Source organism: Tubulanus polymorphus, chromosome 9 (genome assembly GCF_964204645.1).
Source record: "Tubulanus polymorphus chromosome 9, tnTubPoly1.2, whole genome shotgun sequence".
NCBI lineage: Eukaryota > Metazoa > Nemertea > Palaeonemertea > Tubulaniformes > Tubulanidae > Tubulanus > Tubulanus polymorphus.
The window spans coordinates 2,155,915-2,180,857 of record NC_134033.1 but is presented as its reverse complement, the minus strand read 5'-3'; the positions used below and the strand labels follow the sequence as shown (position 1 = coordinate 2,180,857).

The window sequence follows — 24,943 nt, the reverse complement described above, 5'->3', positions numbered from 1 at the left end:
AGTCCGAAAGTGGTCTTAAATCTTAAGACTGGTCTTAAGTTGTTAGATTAGCTATAGAACTAAGTTGGTCTTAGACTGGTCTTAAGTCTAAGCCATGACTATGCAACTGGCCCCAGAGGACTAGCATCTGCTTATTATCACTCTCCACTGATATGAGAAAAAACAATCGATGTTTAAGGAAAATATAACTTTTATTTTTGACACATATTACAAATGATCACAGCTCGGTTTGTTAAAATATTTGATTTGCATATTCATGAAAGTGTGGAGCAAAAAGAACGTTTTTATGCTTTTTCATATGCTTCTGATAGAGGAATGGATTCCTGGGGTCTAGAGGAGGATCAAATAATATTTGAACTGCTTTTTGACTAGTTCTGCGGTTTCAGATGGCTTTGTAAAACTGACGACCGGTTACTCGAGATTTTCTGTTCCACAGTTGTGACCCAGGGGCGGATCTAGGGTCAGATGCACCCCCGAAATTGGGCATATATAATTAAAAGGGCATCGAGGAAAGCTAGTTGGAAACCATTCGCTCATTTCTGCGGAAATATAGAGAACAAGCTTATGAATCTAAGCTTTTAATTATCAATTTAAACTACTGCACTAAACATCAGGGTGCCCCTAATGACCTGAAGAGGTGACCTACCCCTAAACATCCACTGCACCCTCCCCTTGAATCCACCCCTGTATTGATTTTAGTTTACAGTTCAAGCTACCCGTGGTTCATTTCCCAATAATCAATGTTAGAGTCAAAATCAACAGGCGCCACAACTGTGGTACTGGGTCTGCATATAATAAATTTAATACTTCAAATTTAAGTTGAAATACTGATGACATTAAATCGAACAATAACTCTGGCCCTATAATAAATTAGTCTGCGACCTAATCCCGTTCCCGACATTGAAGAAACCCCTAAAAACCCGTTACAGGCCACCGTAATTGAATTGACACATACATGCATACAACACCAGTGCAGACGGAACCCTTTAAATGATTGACTCAATACCTCAACATTACCTTTTTATCCATAACAGTTACTCAATCCAAACATTATATAATTAATCAAGTATATGGAGTAAAACTTTTTTGCAAAACTCGACCAAGGCTTAGTAACCAGCTTTAACTCCAGGTCAAATGAAGTTAACCCTTTCAGTGCATCTACACCGAAGTGCAGTATATAAATTGAAGATGGCTTTTGCTAGTACATTGCGGTTTATTGACGTTATTAGTAATTAGTTTTTATATCTAAAGAAAGATGGCAGTATCTGTCAAGCATAGTGAAATATTAGGAACTAATGATACATCGCACCGCAGTGTAGACACACTAAAGCAGTATTACCGCTATACACCGCATAAGGGTGGAATTTTAAAGATTTTCAAATTATCTCCAGCAGATTCGGGTATTAATCGGTTGGCGCTGAAAGGGTTAAACTGGTTTATAAAACCTGGCCCTCGTGATTATGAATATTATTGCTCTTTAATATGTGAGTAAATTGCTACGTTCCCGATTGTTAATTCGCGATCGCGTCGCCCTAGACGACGTGAATATCGCCGTTACAGTTTGCACAACAATTCACGGTGACGTGTTCGAAACGCGCGTGCGGGTGGTAGCGCTCGATCGGGCGGAAATCCGCGCCCGCCATCGACTGGGTCTCCGGCTCATTATCGTCCAATTGAAACTGCGGGCTGATCAGAATCTGTAAATCGAAGAATCGTCGATTCATTACTTATTTAGGGAACACCAGCTCTAACAACAGACGCAGGGTGGCGCCACTTTCCACCAATTTAGAAATTCCCTGACATTTCCATGTGATTACACAAAATTCCCCGAGTGAATCAGAAAAGTTTCTAGGCTTAAAATGTTACAACTCATTCATTTTTCATTGAATCATGTATTGATAAAGATACACGCGGTCAATAACATTATGCCAATTCCCCCGGTTCTCAGGTTTTTAGTAAAATTTGTCAAATTCCCTGAGTTTTTGCGGATTTTTCTGATTCTCTGAGTTTTCCAGGTCAGTGGCCACTCTGAGATGGCATCATAAATAGTTTGTTTTATATCTGTATTGTAAATAGAAGGCATGTATTGTTGCAGTTACCGATGTCCTACTTCACACTAGTGACACCTGGTGGATCTTCACTCGCCACAGTAGCCCTAGAAATGTGGGTCAAATTCACCGCAAGAAGATGGTCATTTTCACCTACCTGTTGGGCGTGCTGCTCAGCTGCGGTCAACTTGTCGCCGGTTAACACTAAATGAAGGTCGTTTACGGACTGGATGTTTCCGAGTAATTGCTGTTTCAAATCCGACGCCAGTTTCGAATTCATCTTCGCCAGATTGTCGACGGTTTGCGATTGTAGCGGGTGAATTTTCACAGGATTCGGCAGAAACGCGTCTTTAACCAGTTGTAAATGCCTGCGAGAAATATGCCGAAAAAAAAATAACAACACGAGAAATCCCTGTGAAATTCGGGTGGCCCGAAATTATTTGCTATATCAATTATATCCTCTGGGGCCGGTTGCATAGTCATGGTTTAGACTTAAGACCAGTCTAAGACCAACTTAGTTCTATAGCCAATCTAACAACTTAAGACCAATCTTAAGATTTAAGACCACTGTTGGACTTAAGTCATGACTATGCAACTGGTCCCCTGGGGATTATAGATATACGGGCTGCTTCAATAAGGTTGATATATTGTGTGGAATTATTATCATTTAATTATTCTATTCCGTGCTGCCTGAATGTTACAGAAAACATGAGGCAGGTTTCGATTGGAAGAAAAATCATTGGAAAAATAGAGCTAATTTCGAATGCTAAGAATTTCATCGAATTCAACAGATTTCAATTCAGATTTTGATTGAACGTATTTCGGTTTGGGATTACAAACTGGCAGCTTCAATGAGGTTTATAGATAACGCTATTCTCCAGAATTGGTAGATCGTATTCTGCGCAACACAAACGCACCAGAAGAAAATTCCGGAATTGGTTGAAACCAATCAAAACCTGACAAACTCTCTACCGACCGCTTCTATCGGGTTTACAGATTACAAACTCTCTACCGACCGCTTCTATCAGGTTGACAGATTAAAGCTATTCCGGAGTAGGTAGAGAGTAAAATTATATTTGAGAGCTTTAACCGTTATCTCAGGGTAGAACTTGTTTCCACTCTACTACGAGGATTAATCTTAAGACCGGTCTCAAATCTAAGCCATCACTGGGGCCCCGATGATTTATTACCTGTACGTTAGCAGTAAACTCGATTGTAATTGTTGTCTTTCGTGCAATAAATCTTCGAGGGTTTTCTGAATTTCTTTGTATCTCACCGATAAATGCGCTTTCCATTTCGCCAACTCGTCAACCATAACTCTGTTCAATGTACGACATATTTCAACATTAAAAAGATTTTCCAAAAAAATTACAACAATTTTGATGACGTCAAGTTGGGATTCCTTGTAGATGATGTCATTTCTAAAAGTGTCTAAACGTAGGTCAATTCACTAGAGGGCAATTAGATGATGTCATAGGGGGATTCATGGAGGCAGCCATCTTATCTAGAGACTTAACCCTTTCAGTGCTGACTAATCAATACCCTATCGTGCTGGAGATAATTTGAAAATTTTGAAAATTCCATCCTAGTGTGTTGAATAACGGGAATAGCACTATAGTGCGTCTACACTGCGGCGCGGTGTATCATTAGTTACTAGTATTTCACTATGTTTGACACGTGCTGCCTGCTTTCAAGAGAGATAATTACTAATTACATAAATACACCGCAGTGCGGTGTACTAGCAAAATTTATAACCGATTCGTACACCGCACTGCGGTGTAGACGCAATGAAAGGGTTAATGTGATCATGTCATAGGGATATTTATGAAGGCAGCCATCTTATTTTGAAAGGTAATACCATCATGTCATAGGGGAATATAGAAGTCTAACCTGCTGGCGAGGAATTTACTTCTCCACATGTCGGCTTGAATGGAAACTTTATCGAGGTTTTCGCCGTCTGTTGAAATGCGTCTGTGATAGTCACCGATCTCATTCGTCATGTGAGCTTTCTCCCTAAACACAGAAGAAATAAATAATCAAATCTTTAACTTCATAAATACCGCAATAATGGTAACAATAGCCTGGATGCGAAACAAATATGAATTTCTCGAAATATGAATTAATTCCAGGGGCCAGTTCTATAGTCATGGCTTAGACTTGACACCAGTCAAAGACTATCTTAGTTCTATAGCTAATCTAACAGCTTAAGACCAGTCTTAAGATTTAAGACCACTGTTGAAAATATGAATCAATTCCAGGGGCTGGTTCTTGGCTTAGACTTAACCCCAGTCAAAGACCATCTTAGTTCTATAACTAATCGAACTGCTTAAGACCAGTCTCACGGTTTTAAGTCGGACTTAAATCATAACTATAGAACCAGTGCCAGGATTCAGATGAAATAATTACCTGATTATTCGTTCAACTCTGTGTTGTAAATCTTCACCGACCGACGCGACGAGAAGCTTCTTTAATTCCGTGTTCACCTAAAGCGGTTTGAAACGAGAATGAGATTCATTATCATGAAAACAAGGTGAATTTTCCAAAATTTTCAAATTATCTCCATTGGGCTGGTGGCATAGTCATTCATGGCTTAGACTTAAGGCCGGTCTAAGACCAACATAGTTCTATAGCCAATCTAACAACTTAAGGCCAGTCATAAGAATTAAGACAACTTATGGACTTTAGTTACGACAGTGCAAATTATCTCCAGGGACCAGTTTCACGAAAAAGTGTTTACGAAAAACGTTAAGTTTGTTGTCCTCAATGAAAACATGACGTAACCAAAAAAGCAATGAAACCACAAATTTGAGTTAAAGTTTTTTGTGAAACTGGGCCCAGCGCTCGGGGGTATTGAGACTGAAAAGTTATTAATCAAGAAATGAAGCGTTTTGAAATCGAACGAACCTGAAATTGAGCGTCCAACTCGCTTTTAAACTCGTTACGCTCTTGATTCAAATGTTCGATTTGCGTCAGGTAACTTTTATTCAGCCGTCGCAGACGATCGATTTCGTGCATCTCCAAATCGCCTATATCGATAACGGTCGACGACTGGTCATCCGATTTGACCAGCGGGTCGACTTTATTAACTGGTCGACTCCGATCGTCAGCCGAGAACGTAACATCTTTATTCGCCGGCGGCGCCACCTGGGAATATTTCGACGAATATCCGTCTGCCGAGAAAAGTTCGCGTTTCGCCGTCACCGTCGTCGCGGCGACCGGGAAATCATCCGTTTCCGCGATAACGCTGTCTTGTAGTACGAGCTTTCTCTCAACAGAGGGCGTATTCTCCGGCGTGATTATCGCCGATATCGACGTCTCTTCGGCGAACGACAACGTTTTCTCGTCGGGGGATTCCCGTTTCTGGCGGTCGTGCTGCACGACCGTGTAAGGTTTCGGGTAGCTGATCAGGTTGTCGGGGCGTCGCGGACCGACGCGAACTCGCAGGGCGTCAGTTTTTCGATGGTTGTCGTATCGGCGGAGGTTATTGTTGGTTTTTCGCGCGCCAGTCGGGGTAGAGGAAATCGGCGGACTGGTCGCGGCCTTCGTCGGCTCATAAGGAATGAATTTTGCCGTTTTTAATCTATCACCGGTCACAGAATACGACATTTTCTGAAATACATAACAATTTCATTTGATGGGTTTGGGGTTAATTTAAGACCAGTCTTAGTTCATTTTCTGGGGCCGGTTGCACAGTCATGGCTCAGACTCAAGACCAGTCTAAGACCAAATTACTTATATGGCCAGTCTTACAACTTAAGACCATTCTTAAGATTTAAGACCACTTATGGACTTAAGTCACAACTGTGCAACTGGCCTCTGGGTCTTAAAAGTTCAGTGTTCTCCATAACAGGTTTTTGAGAGTGGCATAGGCCTATAGAGGACACTTTCATTTTTACCGAAAACTACGATCTAAGATCACTTTTGGACTTAAGTCACAATTGCTCAACTTAAGACCTGGTTGTGACCCCTAAAAACAAAATTTGTTCGTCGGTTTAGTGTCTCAGATGGCAGTATTGCTTCAAGCAACCTCAAGAGCGTGCTGAAAGGTGGCTGAATTAATAATGAAAATTGTCTAAATATTTTTGTCCCATCCATACGGCCAGTAAGCAATTGATTGATGGTGTAGACATGAAAATCATGTGTATCCTAATCCATCCTAGTAACCAGTCTATTCAAGAACTGAATCAAGTACCTGTGTTAAGGTAGCCTGAAGAAACTACAAGTGATTGATCGAAGTCTTTATGAGGTAATTTCCACAATGAGCTTGCAATTGAAGTTTGGGGGCCAACGAACCAAGGGTCCAAGTGCGAATACATTATAGGCCAAGTAGCTTTTAAGATCTCCACACATACCACTTACTATAAAAAGAATTAAGTATCTAGGATATTGAATGATCTGAGCTACTTTCCACCCCAAAACTTCAAATACTTCAAATCCTGCGGTAATTTCCAAGATATTTACAATATTGCGTATTTCGTATCCGCAATAAATTACATTTGATGAAGATGAACTGTCAAAACGGGAATAAAAAGGCAAATTTTCGATATTTTTCATGAATTTTGCATCGATTAAACATGAATTTAACACGTTTGAATTTGACACGTTTTTCGAACATACGGCGCTCCGTGAATCGTGGTGGGGCCCACCACGATTCACGGAGCGCCGTATGTTCGAAAAACGTGTCAAAAACCAAGTTGGCAAAATTTACAACTGTCAGTCCGCCATTTTGTCCAAGTCATGGGTCATGTGACTTGAAAAACTTTAAACCAATCAGCGATCTCGTTGTAGATTTGCTAACTAAGCCAATCGGAGAGCTGGTTATAGATTTCCGGAGGTGAACCAATGGGAGAGCTCGTTGTAAGGTCAGGGATGCGGGCCAATCAGGGAGCTCGTTGTAAAAGTTCGGGTTGCCACAACAACTTTTTGAAAGATCGAGTGTGGACTGGTCAGTGTTTACTGGAACTGCCGCTGAAACCCGCTTCAAAAACAACTCAACAGGTAAATAACATCTTCCCTTACTAATCGGTGATGCGTGTTAGGCTTGTGTTAATGTTACTGGTTTAGAATATTTGCTGGAAACATGTAGGAAACCTATCTTACTACTTCCAAAAAAAATGAAAATTTTTTTTCCCTTCTTTTTTTCAACCTTTTTCAAAATCCTGACCCTGGTGATATTTTGCCGATGCGGCATTATTCGTATTAACGGCTAACGCTATTTTGCGCAATGGCTGTTCTGATTTATACCACGCATGTGCACAGACTTAGATAACTTAAAACTTAAAACTCAAGGGAAGTGTGGAGAACAGACATGAGAGGCTGAGCGGTCCAGTTGATGGAGCCGTATTCTCGAACCCGGAGGCCCCAGTATTCAATCAGCATTCCTATGCTATGCTAGCTAGTGCAGCGTCTCTGGTTCAAGTTCCACCATTGGCCTTGCCGGAAATTAGTGGTATTTCGGTGGATTTAATGTTGGTAAATATAAGTGTAAAATTGTCTGTTCGATATTGTATCGAAAGTCATTGGAAACTCATCGATAAAAAAGTAGGTAAAAGTGCAGATGCGCACCTCTCGTGATTGACGTAATCTGCTGAATGACAGAATCCGGGCTAAAATCTTTCTAGTGAAGATATCTTAAAATTAACCAATGGCAATGTACTAAATTGCCGATGACATTTTGAATCTGAAACAATGATATTTAATGTAATTGATTGAACCGTTTACGCGGAGAGGTGCGCGCATCTGTACTTTTACCAAAAAGTAAATAATCGGAATGTGACGGTCTTTATTTCTGACGACTAACCACCAGAAAACTGGTCAAAAACCAAAAAAGAGAACCGCTCATATTCAGACGACCAAAATTTGCCAACAGTAGTGTCCTCAGTGGTTGACAGTTTTTCTTTCAGTCCGTAGGGCCTATAGGTCTTTGACTTTGAAGGGATTCTGTATATCCTAAGCACTTCACAGATTCTCTAATCACACGTCACTTGATTATAGTTAGTTGATACACACTTTCCCGCGCTGCTCGTGGGGTGTCTGTGCCTTAATTATTTAAATAATGAACAAGCTCTGATCCTGAATGTGCCGAGGAAGTTGAGATGCAATTATGTGCGCAGCGACAATTTGCCAAATATCGCCGTTCCTAGATATAAACCGAATAAAATCATGAGGACCCAGTTCCACAGTTGTGAGTTAGAGTTAACTCTGAGTTTAAAGTTAGTTCATTTTCAATGGTCAGTCAATTTGAACTCAGAACTGTGGAACTGGACCCTGATTGATCAGTATCTAGATGTTGGCAAATCAATGTTTACTAAAATAATGCCGCATTGGCAAAATATCCACTGCCTTTTCAAAAAAAAGTGACTCTCGAACCACCTGATTGTAGTTATCCTAGTCAGTGCTTGGTGCTCCCTCCATCGGGATAACCCTTCTAGATATATATATATATATATATATATATATATATATATATATATATATATATATATATATATATATATATATTTATATATATATATATATATATATATATATATATATACAGGTCTTTAGAGATGGCAGCTGTAGGTAATAAAACCATCACTGTCAGTTTGTCTCATGAAATGCCATAGATTTATATACACTGTCTACGGATAGGCGTTTTTATCCACGATTTGTAACTCAGTCATTTTTATAACGTATGAAAACAGTTGAGCTGATAGCAGTTCTTTGTATTAGACAGTACAGTACAGCCTATTGAGATAATTACTCCTAGTTAACAACCTATTCAACTGTAGGCTGAGTAGTTTGAACACTACACTGGAGCCCGAATTATGAATCTATTTTGACCGTGGTTAGATAATTATATATAAAGTGGTAGAATAGTTTTAGTTTATTTGTCATAAGTTATCGTTAAAAAAAATATGGTTGTTATATGTTGATTAGGGTCTCTAGAGCACTCTTTGTCTCAATGACGACGGGAAATTTTATATTAGAAAAAATATTGTAGGGTTTAAAAGAATATATTATGTTTGGGTTGCCGTGGCCACCCGAGGCAGGATTCTATGATAGCATTTCTGTCTAGGTCAGATTTGTTCGAATTCAAACCCTGCTTCTAGCCTCCCCCCCCCTAGTTTTAGATTTTTTGGCCACGGTGGGCCTTGCACAATGTTCTCCATATGCTAGAATTTTAAAGGGGCTGCATGTCATGACATTGCGGCTGTTCGATCCTCCAAAATACAGACCATTATCGAGCTAAAGTTTGGTCTAATCTTCTATTTTTCACATTAGCTCAATATGTTTCATGTTAAAAACCACGATTCATCAGTAATTATCAGCATTGATAGAATATTGACGTCCACACCGTTAGGGGCAGCAGATATTCTATAAGGGGTGGCTGAATCTCAGAGGGGTGGATGTAAATGAGGATGAAAGGAGTGGTCGCCCCTCTAAAACCTATTGTGGAGAACACTGCCGCTGAAAGGTGCTAACTAAAAAAATTCGCCCCAAAATTTAATCGACAAAACCATAGCCATGAGCACGGCAGGCTGAGAGACTCTTTCGTGTCAATTGAATTATAAACAAGTCACTTGTCAATGGAATGTTTAGGTGTTTGATGAAATGTTTTGTTTCAGCGAGATTCGTCGGTCGTTATTTTCTAGTCGGATATATTTACACAAAAAAAAACAGATGATGGCTCCGTTAGGCGACGACAGCGCGGACGAGCGCTACGCGTTTACCGCCGAGTGGTACGACTCGCACGCCGCGATCGTGCGCCGCTATCTACTGCTCTACTATCCGCGAGATAAATCCATCGAAATGGTAAGACAGGCAGACGTACGGAGCAGACGCCGCCGTCCCCGCTTGCCAGGGCTTCATTCTCTTAGTACTAACACCGTGATCGATGAATTCGTATTGCCTATACAGCGGAACCTCGTTACGACGAACAGAGATCGGACTATTTCGCAACCACCTTGAGATTATCAAAACTGGACTGATTTTTAGTGTTTTCCGATTAAATTACGATTTTTGATGTCGAATCAAAACGCGGGGCTGCAGTTGGTCAAAAGTTTGTTACGGATAACCAGCGGATAAATACGACAGTAACAATGAATTTTTAATCGTCACTTTGTCAATTTATCCACAGGTTAACTCTAACCTACTTTTCAGTAACTGCAGCCCGTGAGTTTCGGGAATATGAAAAGATTTAAACTGTTTTTAAAGGTTGAATTGTTTTCCTCACAAATTTGTGGTTTAGTTTCTGTTTATCGGTTTATTTCATTACGAGGTTAACGATTCAAACTCGACCCGGTTTAAAGCTTAACCCTTTCAGTGCGTCTACACCGCAGTGCGGTGTATGAATCAGTGATAGATTTTGCTAGTGCACTGCACTGCGGTATATTGATGTAATTAGTAATTATCTCTCTTGAGAAATGGCAGCACGTGTCAAACATAGTGAAATACTAGTAACTAATGATACACTGCACCGCGGTGTAGATGCACTATAGTGGTATTCCCGTTATTCAACACACTATGGAGGAATTTTTGAAAATTTTCAAATTATCTCCAGCACTATAGGGTATTAATTAGTCAGCACTGAAAGGGTTAAGAGAGTTTTTCGTGAAACTCTCAACCCATTTTTCTAAATGTCACCCGCGATTCAATCGAGTTAATCTCAGCGGTAGGAGTTCGTACTGGTCCGATGAAACTGTCTCGGCTAGGAGCAGCCGGGAATTTTTGACGAGGTTCCGTCGTATATTAGCTACAGTGACTATGACTTGTGAAACAAATATCACAGATCAGCCGCCTCCAATCAACTCTTCAACTATGCTTTAGATTTCGTAGGCCTTAGATCTCGCCGACTCCGGGCTAGTTGCACAGTCGATACTTCAGTCCAAAACTTGTCTTAAATCTTTAAGACTCATAGTCTTTAAGTTGTTAGATTGGTTATAGAACCAAAATGAGCTTTTATAAACTGGTCTTAAGTTTGTTAGATTGGTTATAGAACCAAAATGAGCTTAGACTGGTCTTAAGTTGTTAGATTGGCTATAGAACCAAAATGAGCTTAGACCGGTCTCAATTTGTTAGCTTCGCTAAACTAAAATGAGCTTAGACTGGTCTTAAATCTAAGTAATGACAGTGCAATTCATCCCAGTAGTCAGGAACTGGCCGACCCCGGGTATCATCTCCCAGTAAGTTACCACCAGGTGTCGCCTAGTACCTATACGAATAAACGCGCTTTAGATTTCTATTCGATCAGTTTTATATTTTCAAAAAGACCAGTTCTCTTTAGATCTGTCAACAAACTGTCGCGAAATAATTCTTCTCGAACTATGAGTCTCGAGTCTGGTTTTTGAAATACACGTTTTTCGCGTATTGAAATATACACTGTTTTTAAAAGCTGATCTCCGTCGTTTGTTTCACAAATCGTCACAAAAACCACACAAAAAACAACCACCCTTTAACCTTCACTAGAAACCGGTATTAAACCCGAAAATAGAAACATTTCAGTCATATGATTTTAAAGTGTGGTGTTTTACTACAGTGAGTCTTTATTAGTGTTTTACAGTTGGGTTTGTATGTATCTACACAGGGGCGCGTTCTGCAGTCGTTGGTTACCGTCGTTTGACTTTTAAACGGAGAGAGCGTTCGAATTTCGGCAATATTGCGAGGAATTATATTTTGAGGACGCGCGACTTACTCGGTTGACTCCCGGAGTCGAGATCTTGCTCGCGGTCGTGTATGCGACGGTCTTTGGTCGTTCGTATGTGGACTTCGCGCAACTGCGCGACTGACCCTAGAGCCGTAGTAGGACTATAGGTGTGCATTTGACTCCAGAGTCAACAATTTTGGATTTGACTCCAGAGTCTGTAGAAATGACTCCAGAATCAACAATTGTGGAATTGACTATATAGTCTGTAGAAATGACTCCAGAGTCAACGATTTTGAAAATGACTCCAGAGTCTGTAGAAATGACTCCAGAGACAACAAATTTGGAAATGACTCCAGAGTCTGTAGAAATGACTCCAGAGACAACAAATTTGGAAATGACTCCAGAGTCTGTAGAAATGACTCCAGAGTCAACAATTGTGGAATTGACTATATAGTCTGTAGAATTGACTCCAGAGTCATCAATGATTGTGGAATGGAATAGAGTCGGTAATTATTGTGGAATCACGACTCCAGCACAGAGTCGACTCTAACACACGACTGTAGAACTTGGTCTTGTTGTTTTTGCGGTTTATTTCACCGGTTTCTAGGACCCGTCTTTTCGAACGCAGTCATCTAAAATACGTCTTCTTTATTTTTCCGTTTTTCCGACTTTCGGAATTTTTGCAGGCATGGACCGCGATCACCGCGACGACAGTGTCAGTCGTAGTCGATAAAACGCCAAAAACAAAACCAAAAAAAAAACGGGATCATTAATTCGTTCGGTTTGAATAGAAACCATGGTTACGCAAGTAGTGCACCGATTGTTGTATCGAGCGTGTTCTCAACAGCGCGTCGTCGTTACGGCGACGACGTCGGCTTCGTTGGTATTGTCGTCGTCGTCACGGCGACAGTTCAGCGCCGCGAGTCCGACATCGGTAAGACCGTCTGTTAGTGTGTACCCCCGCCCGGCGCGCGCTTGCGTGTGACGTCATTATACATTTAATTCTTAACCTTTTAGTCGCATCCATTTTTGATTTAGACTAGAAATTTAGAGTTTTGCGATTTTGAATTAGATCAGCTTTTAACGAAAAAATTGATGGCAGTAACGGCCATCTTTAGAATTGCTGTTTCACTTCTAAAGATCAGTTTTAACTTAAACCCTCTAAACACTAGTTCACGTTGCACAGTCATGCCTTAATGAAGTCCGAAATTGATCTTCAATCTTTGGACTGGTCATTGAAGTAACCTGCTGTAAAGGTGTTTAGACTGTCTATGCAACAGGCCTCTTACAGTAATCATTGGTTTTAAAAAAAGTAACTTTTATTTCTGCATGTAGGGAGATTTTAGTGCTAGTAAAATGATTGGCGGGTCCGTTGCCCCGCCCCCTGGGGGTTGGTCGCGTTTCCATCCCGGCGTCTGCTACTGGTTCGTCCAGACAACGCCCATATTGATTATTGAATGAATGGGTCTCCTCTAATGATGAAATGGATGTGACTGGTGTATTTATAAATGGACGGCAGACGACAAACTGTCGCTGTTTCGAACATGCTTCAGTTTATTCGTAACAACACTTTATTTATATATATATCTACTTATTTAGCCTATATTTTAATACGTTTATCATCGTGGGGTGCCCTCGTCTTTGCATTGCTACGTGTCATGGTGTTCCTGAACATGGTGTTCCTGCTAGTTATTGTGGTGATTGCGGGGGCCCCAGACTTTATCCCTGCTAGTTATTGTGGTGATTGTGGGGCCCCACACTTTATCCCTGCTAGTTAGTGGTGATTATGGGGCCCACACTTTATCCCTGCTAGTTATTGTGGTGATTGTGGGGCCCCAGACTTTATCCCTGCTAGTTATTGTGGTGATTGTGGGGTCCCCAAACTTTATCCCTGCTAGTTATTGTGGTGATTGTCGGGCCCACACTTTATCCCTGCTAGTTATTGTGGTGATTGTCGGGCCCACACTTTATCCCTGCTAGTTATTGTGGTGATTGTCGGGCCCACACTTTATCCCTGCTAGTTATTGTGGTGATTGTCGGGCCCACACTTTATCCCTGCTAGTTATTGTGGTGATTGTGGGGCCCCCACACTTTATCCCTGCTAGTTATTGTGGTGATTGTGGGGCCCCATTCTTTATCCCTGCTAGTTATTGTGGTGATTATGGGGCCCCACACTTTACCCCTGCTAGTTATTGTGGTGATTATGGGGCCCCATTCTTTTCGGTGTTGTATTTGATTTTCTCATACACGGGGCACCCCGCTCGCCCTGGTAACCCTCTATTACTAGCTCTACTCCAGAGAGATGGTGCCTTGCGTAACTTTTTTTTCCCTCCAAGCCTGCAAAAAGTGAATGCCGGTTTGCTTTCAGTTTCGTTTGATATCTAACTAACTATATACGCAGCCAATTTCAGGTGTAGCAGAAATTAGAATTTTCAACATCGAAGGTTGAACGAGCTTAGCTGGATCCAGTTCTGCAGTTCTCCGCTTAGTTGGAAATTCAAGCTGAGTTAAAAAATCATCTTCAATAACCTTTAACTGCGGAACTGGATTCATAACCCAGTTCTATAGTTGGGATTTGACTCGGGAGTTATCTCGCATTGAAAATGAGCTAATTTTTATCTAACTCAAGAACTTTGAAATCTGACCCTGAGTTCGGATTTAACTCTGATCCATGCAATTATAAAGTTGGGAGTTAACTCTAACACACAACTGTGGAACTGGATCCTGAGTTCAGAGTTAACTCTAACTCATAACTGTGGAACTGGATCCTGGGTTCAGAGTTAACTCTAACTCACAACTGTTGAACCGGATCCTGAGTTCAGAGTCACAACTGTGGAACTGAATCCTGTACACGGCAGTTTGTCGGGTTTACTTGGCCTGTTCAACTTTACGTGTAACAAATATTTGTCGTAAAATAGGTCCATTCGAAAAATTAAGATTTTCTGGTGGTGATTCTACGCTGAAATTGGTTGCGGGTACTGCAGCTGCTACTAACAAACATGTGTGTATACATGAGTTGAGACTAACTCTTCACTCCAATGGATTTAATCATATTTTAAGCTTATAAATATTTCGGAGACTAAATTATGTACATAATGCTGATTATGTTCATAATTTAGTTTAACGCACTCGCGTCGTATGCTTTTTGTTCGTATATATCTAGGCGGGGGCTACATTCGTGATTTAAGACCACTGTTTTGAACGAGACCGTCGCTGCAACCAAACTTGGTTGAATCCGTTTTGGCAGACGTGGAATCGGACTGATATCTAAGTCTCAGATTGGTCACCGGTCCTAGCAGATTGGGCACCGGCCCCAGCTGATGGGGCACTGTCTTCTGGTCTTAAGTCTCGACTGTAGCTTTGGTTGAAGAATTGTGTTGAATTGTTTTTTGTGCATGGTTTTAAATTTCGCAAAATCTTTTTTTTTCCTCGAAATGAATGAATTTTCCCTTTTGACTTGAAAAGAGCATGATGAAGTTTGAAAGATTTTCGATTCTGTTGAAAGCCTGTCGCGCAGCGTGTTTGCCAGTCAGCGATGGGCTTTAGGCCCGATGGAAGTTAAAAAGCTTCAGTTTCACGAAAACGTTTTAACATAAAGCGGTGAAGTTTGAATTGTTGTCCTCATCGAAATATGAAATAGAAACAAAACAGCAATTATGTCAAAAAAATTGAAAAGTTGAAAGGTCTGATGCCCTCCAAAATGAAATTGGCTATATTCACAAATACAAAATAAGTCAAACTTATATAATTTTTATTCTACATCAGCCATTACTGAGAAATCAGAGTTATTAGAATTATTTCGTGAAGCTGCAGCGCTCCGGGGAGAGTTTTTCATTAATCCAGACTGAATCGACACAAGCTGTCGATTAGATTGAACATATGTTTCACCATGAAATCTCATAATACCAGTATTGGTTATAGGGGGTTCACCCCCTCACTCTCCCCCTCCTCCCTCTTACAGCTGTTACATACTCACGCAATCTTCTTAGTAATCTATCATTGATGAACTATTGATTGCGTTTATAATCATTTTTGAGCTAGATATAAAACTACATCTATTACACGAACTGTATCTATTATTTTTACTGTATCTATTTAACAAGAAAAAAAGCATTCCTCTATTGATTACTGCCCTGTGACACATATTTATTTACTTCCTGATCAAAGCTTGTTAACCCTTTCAGTGCTGACTAATTAATACCCTATAGTGCTGGAGAAAATTTAAAAATTCTAAAAAATTCCACCCTAGTGTGTTGAACAATGGGAATACCACTATAGTGCGTCTACACCGCAGTGCAGTGTATCGTTAGTTACTAGTATTTCACTATGTTTGACACTTGCTGCCATTTTTCAATAGAGATAATTACAAATTACTGATTACATCAATACACCGCAGTGCGGTGTACCAGCAAAATCCATCACTGATTTATACACCGCACTGCGGTGTAGACGCACTGAAAGGGTTAAAATCAATCAAGATTTTCAATTTTTCAAAATGCCAACAGCGCTGTAACTACCCTCAACCCAGCACACCTAGCCCGGCCGGGATTTGAACCTGGGTCTCTAGGTTGCAAACCACTACCACTGCGTTCTACCACTAGACCACTGAGTTAGTAAGTTTGTTCGGTCAGTGTAGTGACCAGTCAGGTGAGCTGTGCAGTGATCAGTCAGGTATGAACAGTTGGCTATCTGGTCAGCGTGGTGATCAGTCAGCTCAGCTGTGTGGTGATTCTATTCTAATGGCTGAAGAACCAAAATGAAGACTGGTTTTTAAGATTAGTTTTGCGGAAAGATCATTAATTTCTAATTGAATTGAATAATTTTGTTGATTTTTTATTCGGGCCACTCCTCTATGTCTGGCATGAAAAATGATATATTCAGTCTGGATAATGAATAAACTATTTCCAGTTCTGAGAGATTCAGAGGCCTAGATCTAATATAGGAAAGAAAATCCTTTCAAAGCTTTTGAATAGAATACAAGTTTTTTGTTGAGACACAGAAGTTCTTTAAATAGCAAACAATCCAAAATGAAAGGGTAACCGTAAATGATTCCATAGTAGAATTCTCAATTGAAACAGTACAGGTTTCAGAACTGTGAAAAGTGTACACACTTTTCACAATTCTGAAACCTGTTTGCAACTGTTACTTCGATATTTCTTCCAAATTATTCTTTGCAAAGCCATTCATAAAAAATGCATTGGGGGGGGGGGGGTAAGAGAAGCATATAATGTTAGTATTACATATCCTTATTTGGAGATTTGAAATCCAGGGGCTGTAGTTGCTGAAAAGTTGGTTAGAGTCTGACCAGTGGATAGTTGACATAGTGACAATTGAAAGTTCATTGTATTTATCTGACAGTTATCTTTAACCGACTTTTCAGCAACTGGCCCCGGGACCCAATTCCACAGTTCAGTTAACCCTTTCATTGCTTCTACACCTCAGTGCGGTGTATAGATTAGTGATGGACTTAGTACACTGCGACATGGTGCAATTTGTAATTAGTTTTTATCTCCATCAAAAGATGGCAGCACCTGTCAAACATAGTGAAATACGAGTTGCGATGTAGATGCACTTTAAGTTCTATGCCGTTATTCAACACATTGGGGTTGGTTTTTTTTTTAATTTTTGAATAATCGCGAGCATTTTCGGGTATTAACTAATCGGCACTGAAAGGGTTTTAACTCGTAACTGTGGAGCTAGGTCACGTGACGTTTAATCCAAATTTACGATAATTTTTCAGCGCAAAATTCATTAAAGATTTTTCTGTCTCATTGTTTTCAGTTCGATTTGAAGAATCGTCGTTTGTTCCTGAAGCGTTCGAAGTCGGAGACGTTGTCTCCGGCGAGTTTATATATAAACAGCGTTATCAACGTTCACTCGCGACAACTGAAAATAGTCGACTATGGAGACAAATATACGCAGAATAAACTCGAAACGAATTCGTAAGTTTTCACTTTATCAATGATGGTAGAACAGGAAAAAACCTCAATGATACCCTGGATACTACCGTCAGCAGTTGGCTGAGTGGTTCCAACTGAGCAGTGGTTTCGTCAATCTTGAGTTCGTGGATTCCCGGGCCAATTCCATAGGCGAGTCCAAACTCCAAACTGGTCTTGAATTGTAAGATTTGCTTTAAAACTAACATAGTCTTTGATTGGTCTTGAGTCGTCTTAAGCTCTCACTAAGGAACCAGAGGCCGGTTGCATAGTCATGGCTTAGACTTAAGTTCAGTCTTAAGATTTAAGACCACTTTTGGACTTAAGTCACGACTGTGCAACTGGCCCCAGGTCCTGGTGGCTACAGAGAGTGGCTACAGTTGAAAGAATTCAGGTCTCCTCTTGTGTCACTGGTAACCAGCAAGAACAACAAAACACCAAAAATTCAAATTCCCTGATTTAATTACAAGATATCCTCAGTGAGGGCTGTTTCTTATCAAGAGGTTCCTTGTGTCACTCGTCACCAGCAAGAACAACAAGACACCAAAAATTCAAATTCCCTGATTAAATTATAAGATATCCTCAGTGAGGGCTGTTTCTTATCGAGATGTTCTTTGTGTCACTCGTCACTCGAACAACAAGACACTAATAATTCGAAGCATTCCCTGGTTTCACTAATTTTCCGTGATCTGTAAGAATCCTGCATGGTTTAATTTTTCAGAACGTTGGGTCTCATCAAACCGGACGCGACGGCGAAGATGGGTCAAATACTCGATCGGATCGCGGACAGCGGGTTGCTATTGACGAAATTAAAAATGTGCCACCTATCGCGATCGGAGGCCGCAGAGTTCTACGCCGAACACAACAGCAAACCATTCTTCAAGTAAGTTACTTACATCGCATATATCGCTGTACGCAATGCTGGCGACAATTAGAGAACTTGGGAAAATTTTACCACAGTGTGGTGTATACTGCTCCATTACTGCTTTACCCCACGGTGCAGTGTATCATGTAATTGCTGATTAGTTAATCTCTTGAAAGATGGCAGCATCTGTCAAACGCAATGAAATATAAGTAACTAATGATACACTGCACTAAGGGTAAGAGCATTATACACCGCACTGCGATGCAATTTTACAAAAACAATTATTTAAGTTCTTTTTTGTGACGTAGGGTAGGAAACTGTCGAAAAGGGTTTCATGAAAAAAAGATTTATTCAAAAATGTTATTTTTTTCTGCATTGTTCCAGTGAATTGTTACACTACATGACAAGCGCGCCGATCGTAGCGTTAGGACTGATGGGTCACGATTCCATCAATAAATGGCGCGATATGTTGGGACCGACCGACTCGACGGTGGCTCGCAAGGAGAAACCGACGAGCATCCGAGCTGAATTCGGAACCGGTAAGTCTTCAGAGAGAATGCATCAGATTGACGCAGGAATCAGTTGCAGCCTGGTGGACCATTTTGCAAATGAACTACAAACAACTGACATTAGACATTTCATCAGCTCGCTTTCAAAAACTGATCGTCCACACTTCACATGTGTTCAGTGCTTCACCTGAGACATTTTTAATTGAAAATGAACTACAAACACCAGACATTAGACATTTTATCAGCATACTTTCAAAAACTGATCGTCCACACTTCACATGTGTTCATTGCTTCACCATGTTATATATATTATGTTTGTAATTGTAGATAAAGGTCACAACGCGGCCCACGGATCGCTGACGAACGACGACGCCATTCGAGAATTCGAGTTCTTCTTCTCGCAGCCGAGCAATCGTAAAAATACGGCTCAATTCACGAATTGTACGTGCTGCGTTATTAAACCACACGCAGTAGCAAACGGTAAGAATTATTCAACACACTAGTGGGCGCTCTTGATACTGTAGCAGATGGTTTGATAGACACTAGAGGGCGCTCTTTACACTTTAGCAGACTGTTAGAATTCTTAATCAGTTTGATAGACACTAGAGGGCGCACTTGACACCAGTAGATGGCTAGAATTCTCAATTAGTTTGGAAGACACAAGAGGGCGTTTTTTGATTATCAATAACATCAGGAACTGTAGATGACGTCTGCCTGAAATGCTTGACTTAGTTCTGCAGCAGCAGTTAACTCAAAATGAACCAATTTTAACTATTTTGACTCAATTATCTTAAAATGTCAGAGTTTATTCATCGAAAATGAAGTAATTTTAATCCAGAGTTTGACTCGGAAGTTTGAATAATAGGCTTAGAATGCTAGTCTCATTCTAGCACATGACTATGGAACTTAGGGACCAGTTTTATAAAGTGATATTATTTTTATCCAGGGGTTTAACCAAATAGAAAATGAATTGAGTTAATCCCCGGGTTAAAGATTATACCTGGCCATTTTGCGGCCATCCTTTTTCTAAGAAACTTGATGTAGGCCCTAAATTGTATCTGAATCTACAAACATTTGTTTTTTAAACCGATTGATGTTTTAGGTGTAGCGGGTAAAATAATCAGTTCGATAATCGATTCCGGATTCGAGATCTCGGCGCTCGAGATGTTCAGCCTCGATCGAGCGAACGCCGAGGAATTCCTCGAGGTTTACAAGGACGTCGTCGCCGAATACGCCGACATGGTGCAACAATTGACGACCGGTCCGTGCATCGCCATGGAGATACGAGCGCAGGACGCGCCGGTGAAATTCCGCGAGTTCGTCGGACCGTCCGATCCGGTGAGTGCGGGGCGATCGTTTTGGCGGCAGACGCTGCTGAATTGAACTTTGCGAACTTGTTAATTTCAAAAATGGTGTCAACCGTTTCAGTGCGTCTACACCGCACTGCGGTGCATAATTCAAAGATAGGCTTCGCTATTGATGTTACTAGTAATTAGTTTTTATCCCTATTGAAAGATGGCAGCACCTGTCAAACATAGGGAAATATAAGTAACTAACGATACATCGCACCGTGGTGTAAATGTACTCTAGCAGTGTGCCTGTTATTCAGCACTTATTCTCTATTATCTTCTCTTCTGGTGCATACGTTTCGACCAGAATACGCTCTACCTATTCCAGAATAGAATAATCTGTAAACCAGATAGAAGCGGCCGGTAGAGAGTTTGTAATCTGTAAACCTGTTAGAAGCGGCCGGTAGAGAGTTTGTAATCCGTAAACCCGATAGAAGTGGCCGGTAGAGAGTTTGTAATCTGTAAACCTGTTAGAAGCGGCCGGTAGAGAGTTTGTAATCCGTAAACCCGATAGAAGTGGCCGGTAGAGAGTTTGTAATCTGTAAACCTGATAGAAGCGGCCGGTAGAGAGTTTGTAATCTGTAAACCCGATAGAAGCGGCCGGTAGAGAGTTTGTAATCTGTAAACCCGATAGAAGCGGCCGGTAGAGAGTTTGTAATCTGTAAACCCGATAGAAGCGGCCGGTAGAGAGTTTGTAATCTGTAAATCTGATAGAAGCGGCCGGTAGAGACCAAGCTTATGACTTGTGCCTCTTAATTTTCGATATGAAAATGAAGTATTTTATTCGTTCAGTTTCGATATTTCAGGAGATCGCGCGACACTTGAGACCGCGAACGTTACGAGCTTTGTTCGGTAAAGACAAAATCCAGAACGCGATTCATTGTACAGATTTACCCGAGGACGCGCTATTAGAGGTAGGTGGCGTACGATTCGAAATCCTGAACCGCGGCTGTCTGATTTTAGTAAAGTGATAAAGTAGACACTGTTTGCCCTGGGATCAATTGTCTCCATGGTTCCCACAGAACTGGGAAATTGGGAGAAACTTGGGAATTTTTAAATAATAATTCCCGGTTTGGGAATATTTGGGAATTTGAAAAATTTTCCTCAAATCAGGGAAATATTTGGGAAATTCATTACATTTCATGTATTGCATTTGCCAAGGGTAACTTACTTTCGGCAACTTCCCTCGAGAATCACCTTTATCAACCAGTCACCACTAAAATTTTGATTGTAGCATGAGGATATCTGTTCATTGCCATTTGGGAAAATTGAAAAATCACTCATGAAATACTTGGGAAAAACTTGGGAATTTTGAATTCATACAACTGTGGGGACCATGTTTCTCAGATAATCAAGTCCCCCGGGGTAAAATTAGTTGTGGCACCGAAATGGTTTAAACCGTGGGCCCCGTTTCGTTTCGAGAGGCCAGAAATCGACTTAAACGCTCGATCAATCAGTTAATTCGAAATCTCGTTTGTTTATTTTCGCAGGTCGAATATTTCTTCAAGATTCTTTCAAGAGGCTAAACGAGATTCGCGAGGTTGTCGCGCGTAGATTTAGACGCAGAAGGTTTCGGGTCGTTCGTGTCGACCGAAGATTTTTAAAAAAAAACTATCAAATCGTTTCTGTCCAATAACGAACATTTGCAGCGTTGTTTTTTTTTTCAATTTTTGAATATATAAAGTATATCAAAGAGTACCTCTTCAAAAATCATTCCTCTTTTAGAAATATAATTTACTACCAATAGCTGTGTGTATAGGATGCGTATACGTTAGTTATGGTCGTCTGCTCTTGCCTTTAGGTAAACTAGCGCCCAATGCCAAATAGTAGTCTCACGTCTACAGTGACGCCTGCTTCAAACAGGATCCAGTTCCTCAGTTGTTAGTTTGAGTTACCGATCTGGCTGTAACTTCTTTTTGAGAGGAATCAGAATACTTGTTCAGATTTCTCGTTCATTTTTAATTAAACTACTATTTTGATCTGGTCTGGAGTTAACTCTTGAAGAAAAATTTGTTCATTTTCGATTAGTTAACTCCGAGTCAAGTCTAAACTTACAAACTGTGGAACTGGATCCAGTATTTCAGACGGGCGTCTGCTACTAAGCTGTTTGAAGCAGAAGTCATCTACAAAAACATTCGTCTGCCATGAATACTTTCGTAGATGAAGTGAGGTCTGGTTGTTAAATTTGACCTTTCAATTTATATAGTGTTCTTCCCTTTTCTATGAAGATTTTTGTGAAATTATATAGCTTTTCAAATGTTTGCTCTTTCCTCTCTTTATTGACGCGGTTGGTCATGAAGCCACTACCGTCATATTTGGACCGTGTAAATTTTAGCAGTTTCGATTGAAATTCAGATATGCAGAATTCGACAAAGGCAGCATTTTGCCGCTTGTAGCTACTCAAAACTTTTAAAAAGGGGCAACACGTCGAGCCTATCTACTGATCATTTTCAGGGGACAGTTGCGCAGTCATGGATTATATTTAAGACCAGTCTAAGTTCATTTCTGGTCTATAGCCAATCTGAAAGCTTAAGATCAGTCTAACTTCATTTTGGTTCCATTAACCAATCTAACAACTTAAGACCAGTCTAGGCTCATTTTGGTTCTGTTAACCAATCTAACAACTTAAGACCAGTCTAAGCTCATTTTGGTTCTATAACCTATCTAACAACTTAAGACCGGTCTAAGCTCATTTTGGTTCCATTAACCAATCTAACCACTAAAGACCAGTCTAAGCTTTGGTTCTATAACCAATCTAACAACATAATACCAGTCTTAAGACTTAAGACCTTTTTTAGATTTGTAGGCACGACTGTGTAGCTGGACCCAGCGGTGTTTATTCCTCTTGTTAGAGCTTCAACCCTATCCTCTGTGATCCAAGAAATCGGTTTATATAGTACGTAAGCTAGCTTCGCAATCAACATTTTATCATTTGTATTTTTAAACTACTCTCAGGTAGAACTCGACGCGCTCTGGGGTCACACTCGCGCCCGCGTACGAAGCAGCTACATCAGAAAACTAGGCATACCCTAGAGATTTGCAGCACGTAATTTATTTACTCATGATATTTTCTCCAGGGATTAAGTTATAATTGTATGAGAGAATTTAATAAAGAGCTTGGACCCAAGGCCCGGTTTTATAGACTGGTTACCTTTAACCCGCGGGCTAACTCAATTCATTATCAATTGAGTTAACCCCAGGGTTAAAGGTAACCAGTCTATAAAACCAGCCCCAGGATCCAGTGACATGTAAGTTGTGAATAAGAGTTAACTCGGGAGTTAAAATCAGCTCATTTTCAATCAGTTAACTAAGACTTAACTCACAACTGTGTAACTGGATCCAGTTAAACTTTTGTTGTATTTTAAATTGTTCGAAATAAGTTTATTGTCATATATTTAACTTGAGGTGAATTGAACTTCAAAAGGAAACTTTAATTCAAAGGAATATTGACTTTTACATCTTTTAGAGCCAATTTCTAACTTGCTATATCTAGGACATGGTTCTACTGTTTTGGTTTATATGTGTTAAGGTGAATTGAGTTTATTTTCAGATACCAGAACCCGATTCCATAGTCAGCAATCATCTGACTTTTGAGTTAAAATCAGCTAATGTTTTAACTCCTTGAGTCGACTATGGAGTCCTGAATGATTATTTATACCGGTACATGACTCCGGAGTCGACTGCGGAGCTGGGAGTCGTTCGATTAAAACGATTTTCTGTTATTCCACGCGATCTGAATTTTCCATATATTTTATTTTATTTTTTGTTAAGAACACGATGCATACACGTATGATACAAACTGTCTTCTTCTGACTCATCTTTTTATACTAGAAATAAATTTTGAAGCTGCTAATAACTTGAATAGTTATTGAAATATAGATATTATTACTATTATTATTATTATTATTATTATTATTATACAAATATTGTAGTTATGAATGTAATTTGAGGGAGAGAATAAAATTGGGATGATAGATTTTCAGAAATATGTCGTCGGCCATTTTGTTTTTTCATTCATTTCATACTTGCTACACACAGGTTAAACATGTTCTCTCAATTGTCAGTTTGGATTTAGACATTAGAGGTGACACACCTGTGTAGGATTATATTTCCACATGAAGAAGGACCTTGAGGAAGGAAGGAGACTAACTACAGCTTGGTTAACAGTTACCAAAGACAGGAATTGTAAGGTAAGAAAGTGTGCTGATAATTAAGTGGACCCTGTGGTCTAATTTGACAAAATAGTTAAAAGGGTGTAACAGCAGCTGCTATGGTCACTGTTATTACTAGTGTTATTAGGGTTTTGAGTATGGAAAGGTCAAGTTGGGACACCTACACTGCAGTCTGCATTGCTAACAAAACCAACTACAGCAGAACCTTATCGCAATGAACATCAGGGCACCAGAAAATCTGTTCCATTATAACCAACAGTTATATCCAGTATAAGATCATCCAAATTGTCCTATTTGGATGAAATCCTATGTTTGTAATAACTGATAAATCTTAAGATCAGAGGTTGTTATACCAAGGTTCCACTGGAATAACATAGTATCCTCATTGACAGACTGTAACCTTCCATCCAATTCATTTTGGGACAACTGAAGCCTT

The 24,943-nt window shown here is 40.2% G+C and overlaps 2 protein-coding genes across 5 annotated transcripts; one reads left to right on the top strand and one right to left on the bottom strand.

Moving 5' to 3' along the window:
• Positions 1-204: 204 nt before the first annotated feature.
• Positions 205-5,654, bottom strand: LOC141911433 (golgin-45-like). Its single transcript, XM_074802455.1, has 6 exons — positions 4,953-5,654; positions 4,455-4,531; positions 3,939-4,061; positions 3,239-3,367; positions 2,206-2,416; positions 205-1,697 (listed from the first exon to the last, which is right to left on the bottom strand). The coding sequence occupies exons 1-6, from the start codon at positions 5,652-5,654 to the stop codon at positions 1,533-1,535; spliced, it is 1,407 nt and encodes a 468-aa protein (XP_074658556.1). The 3' UTR covers positions 205-1,532.
• LOC141911431 (nucleoside diphosphate kinase homolog 7-like) lies at positions 5,478-24,208 on the top strand. Of its 4 annotated transcripts, none has more exons than XM_074802451.1 (10): positions 5,478-6,094; positions 6,209-6,294; positions 6,837-7,046; positions 17,458-17,618; positions 18,334-18,495; positions 18,862-19,016; positions 19,314-19,466; positions 20,089-20,324; positions 21,142-21,249; positions 21,826-24,208. In XM_074802451.1, the coding sequence occupies exons 3-10, from the start codon at positions 6,891-6,893 to the stop codon at positions 21,859-21,861; spliced, it is 1,167 nt and encodes a 388-aa protein (XP_074658552.1). In that variant the 5' UTR covers positions 5,478-6,094; positions 6,209-6,294; positions 6,837-6,890; the 3' UTR covers positions 21,862-24,208. The 4 variants fall into 4 exon arrangements, with proteins under 4 accessions (XP_074658552.1, XP_074658553.1, XP_074658555.1 ...); XM_074802452.1 differs by adding an exon at positions 12,363-12,610 and having other exon boundaries at positions 5,478-6,294; XM_074802454.1 differs by adding an exon at positions 9,686-9,845 and having other exon boundaries at positions 5,479-6,294.
• The last annotated feature ends 735 nt before the right edge of the window (positions 24,209-24,943 follow it).

Coding starts and splice junctions, on each gene's coding strand:
- LOC141911433 (XM_074802455.1), bottom strand. CDS start 5,654: ATGTCGTATTCTGTGACCGGTGATAGATTAAAAACGGCAAAATTCATT. Junction 2,417..3,238: donor AGTTTACTGCTAACGTACAG/GTAATAAATCAT, acceptor TATTTCTCGCAG/GCATTTACAACTGGTTAAAG. Junction 1,698..2,205: donor CTGAGCAGCACGCCCAACAG/GTAGGTGAAAAT, acceptor TTCGATTTACAG/ATTCTGATCAGCCCGCAGTT.
- LOC141911431 (XM_074802451.1), top strand. CDS start 6,891: ATGGGAGAGCTCGTTGTAAGGTCAGGGATGCGGGCCAATCAGGGAGCT. Junction 18,496..18,861: donor AACAGCAAACCATTCTTCAA/GTAAGTTACTTA, acceptor GCATTGTTCCAG/TGAATTGTTACACTACATGA. Junction 21,250..21,825: donor CCGAGGACGCGCTATTAGAG/GTAGGTGGCGTA, acceptor TTATTTTCGCAG/GTCGAATATTTCTTCAAGAT.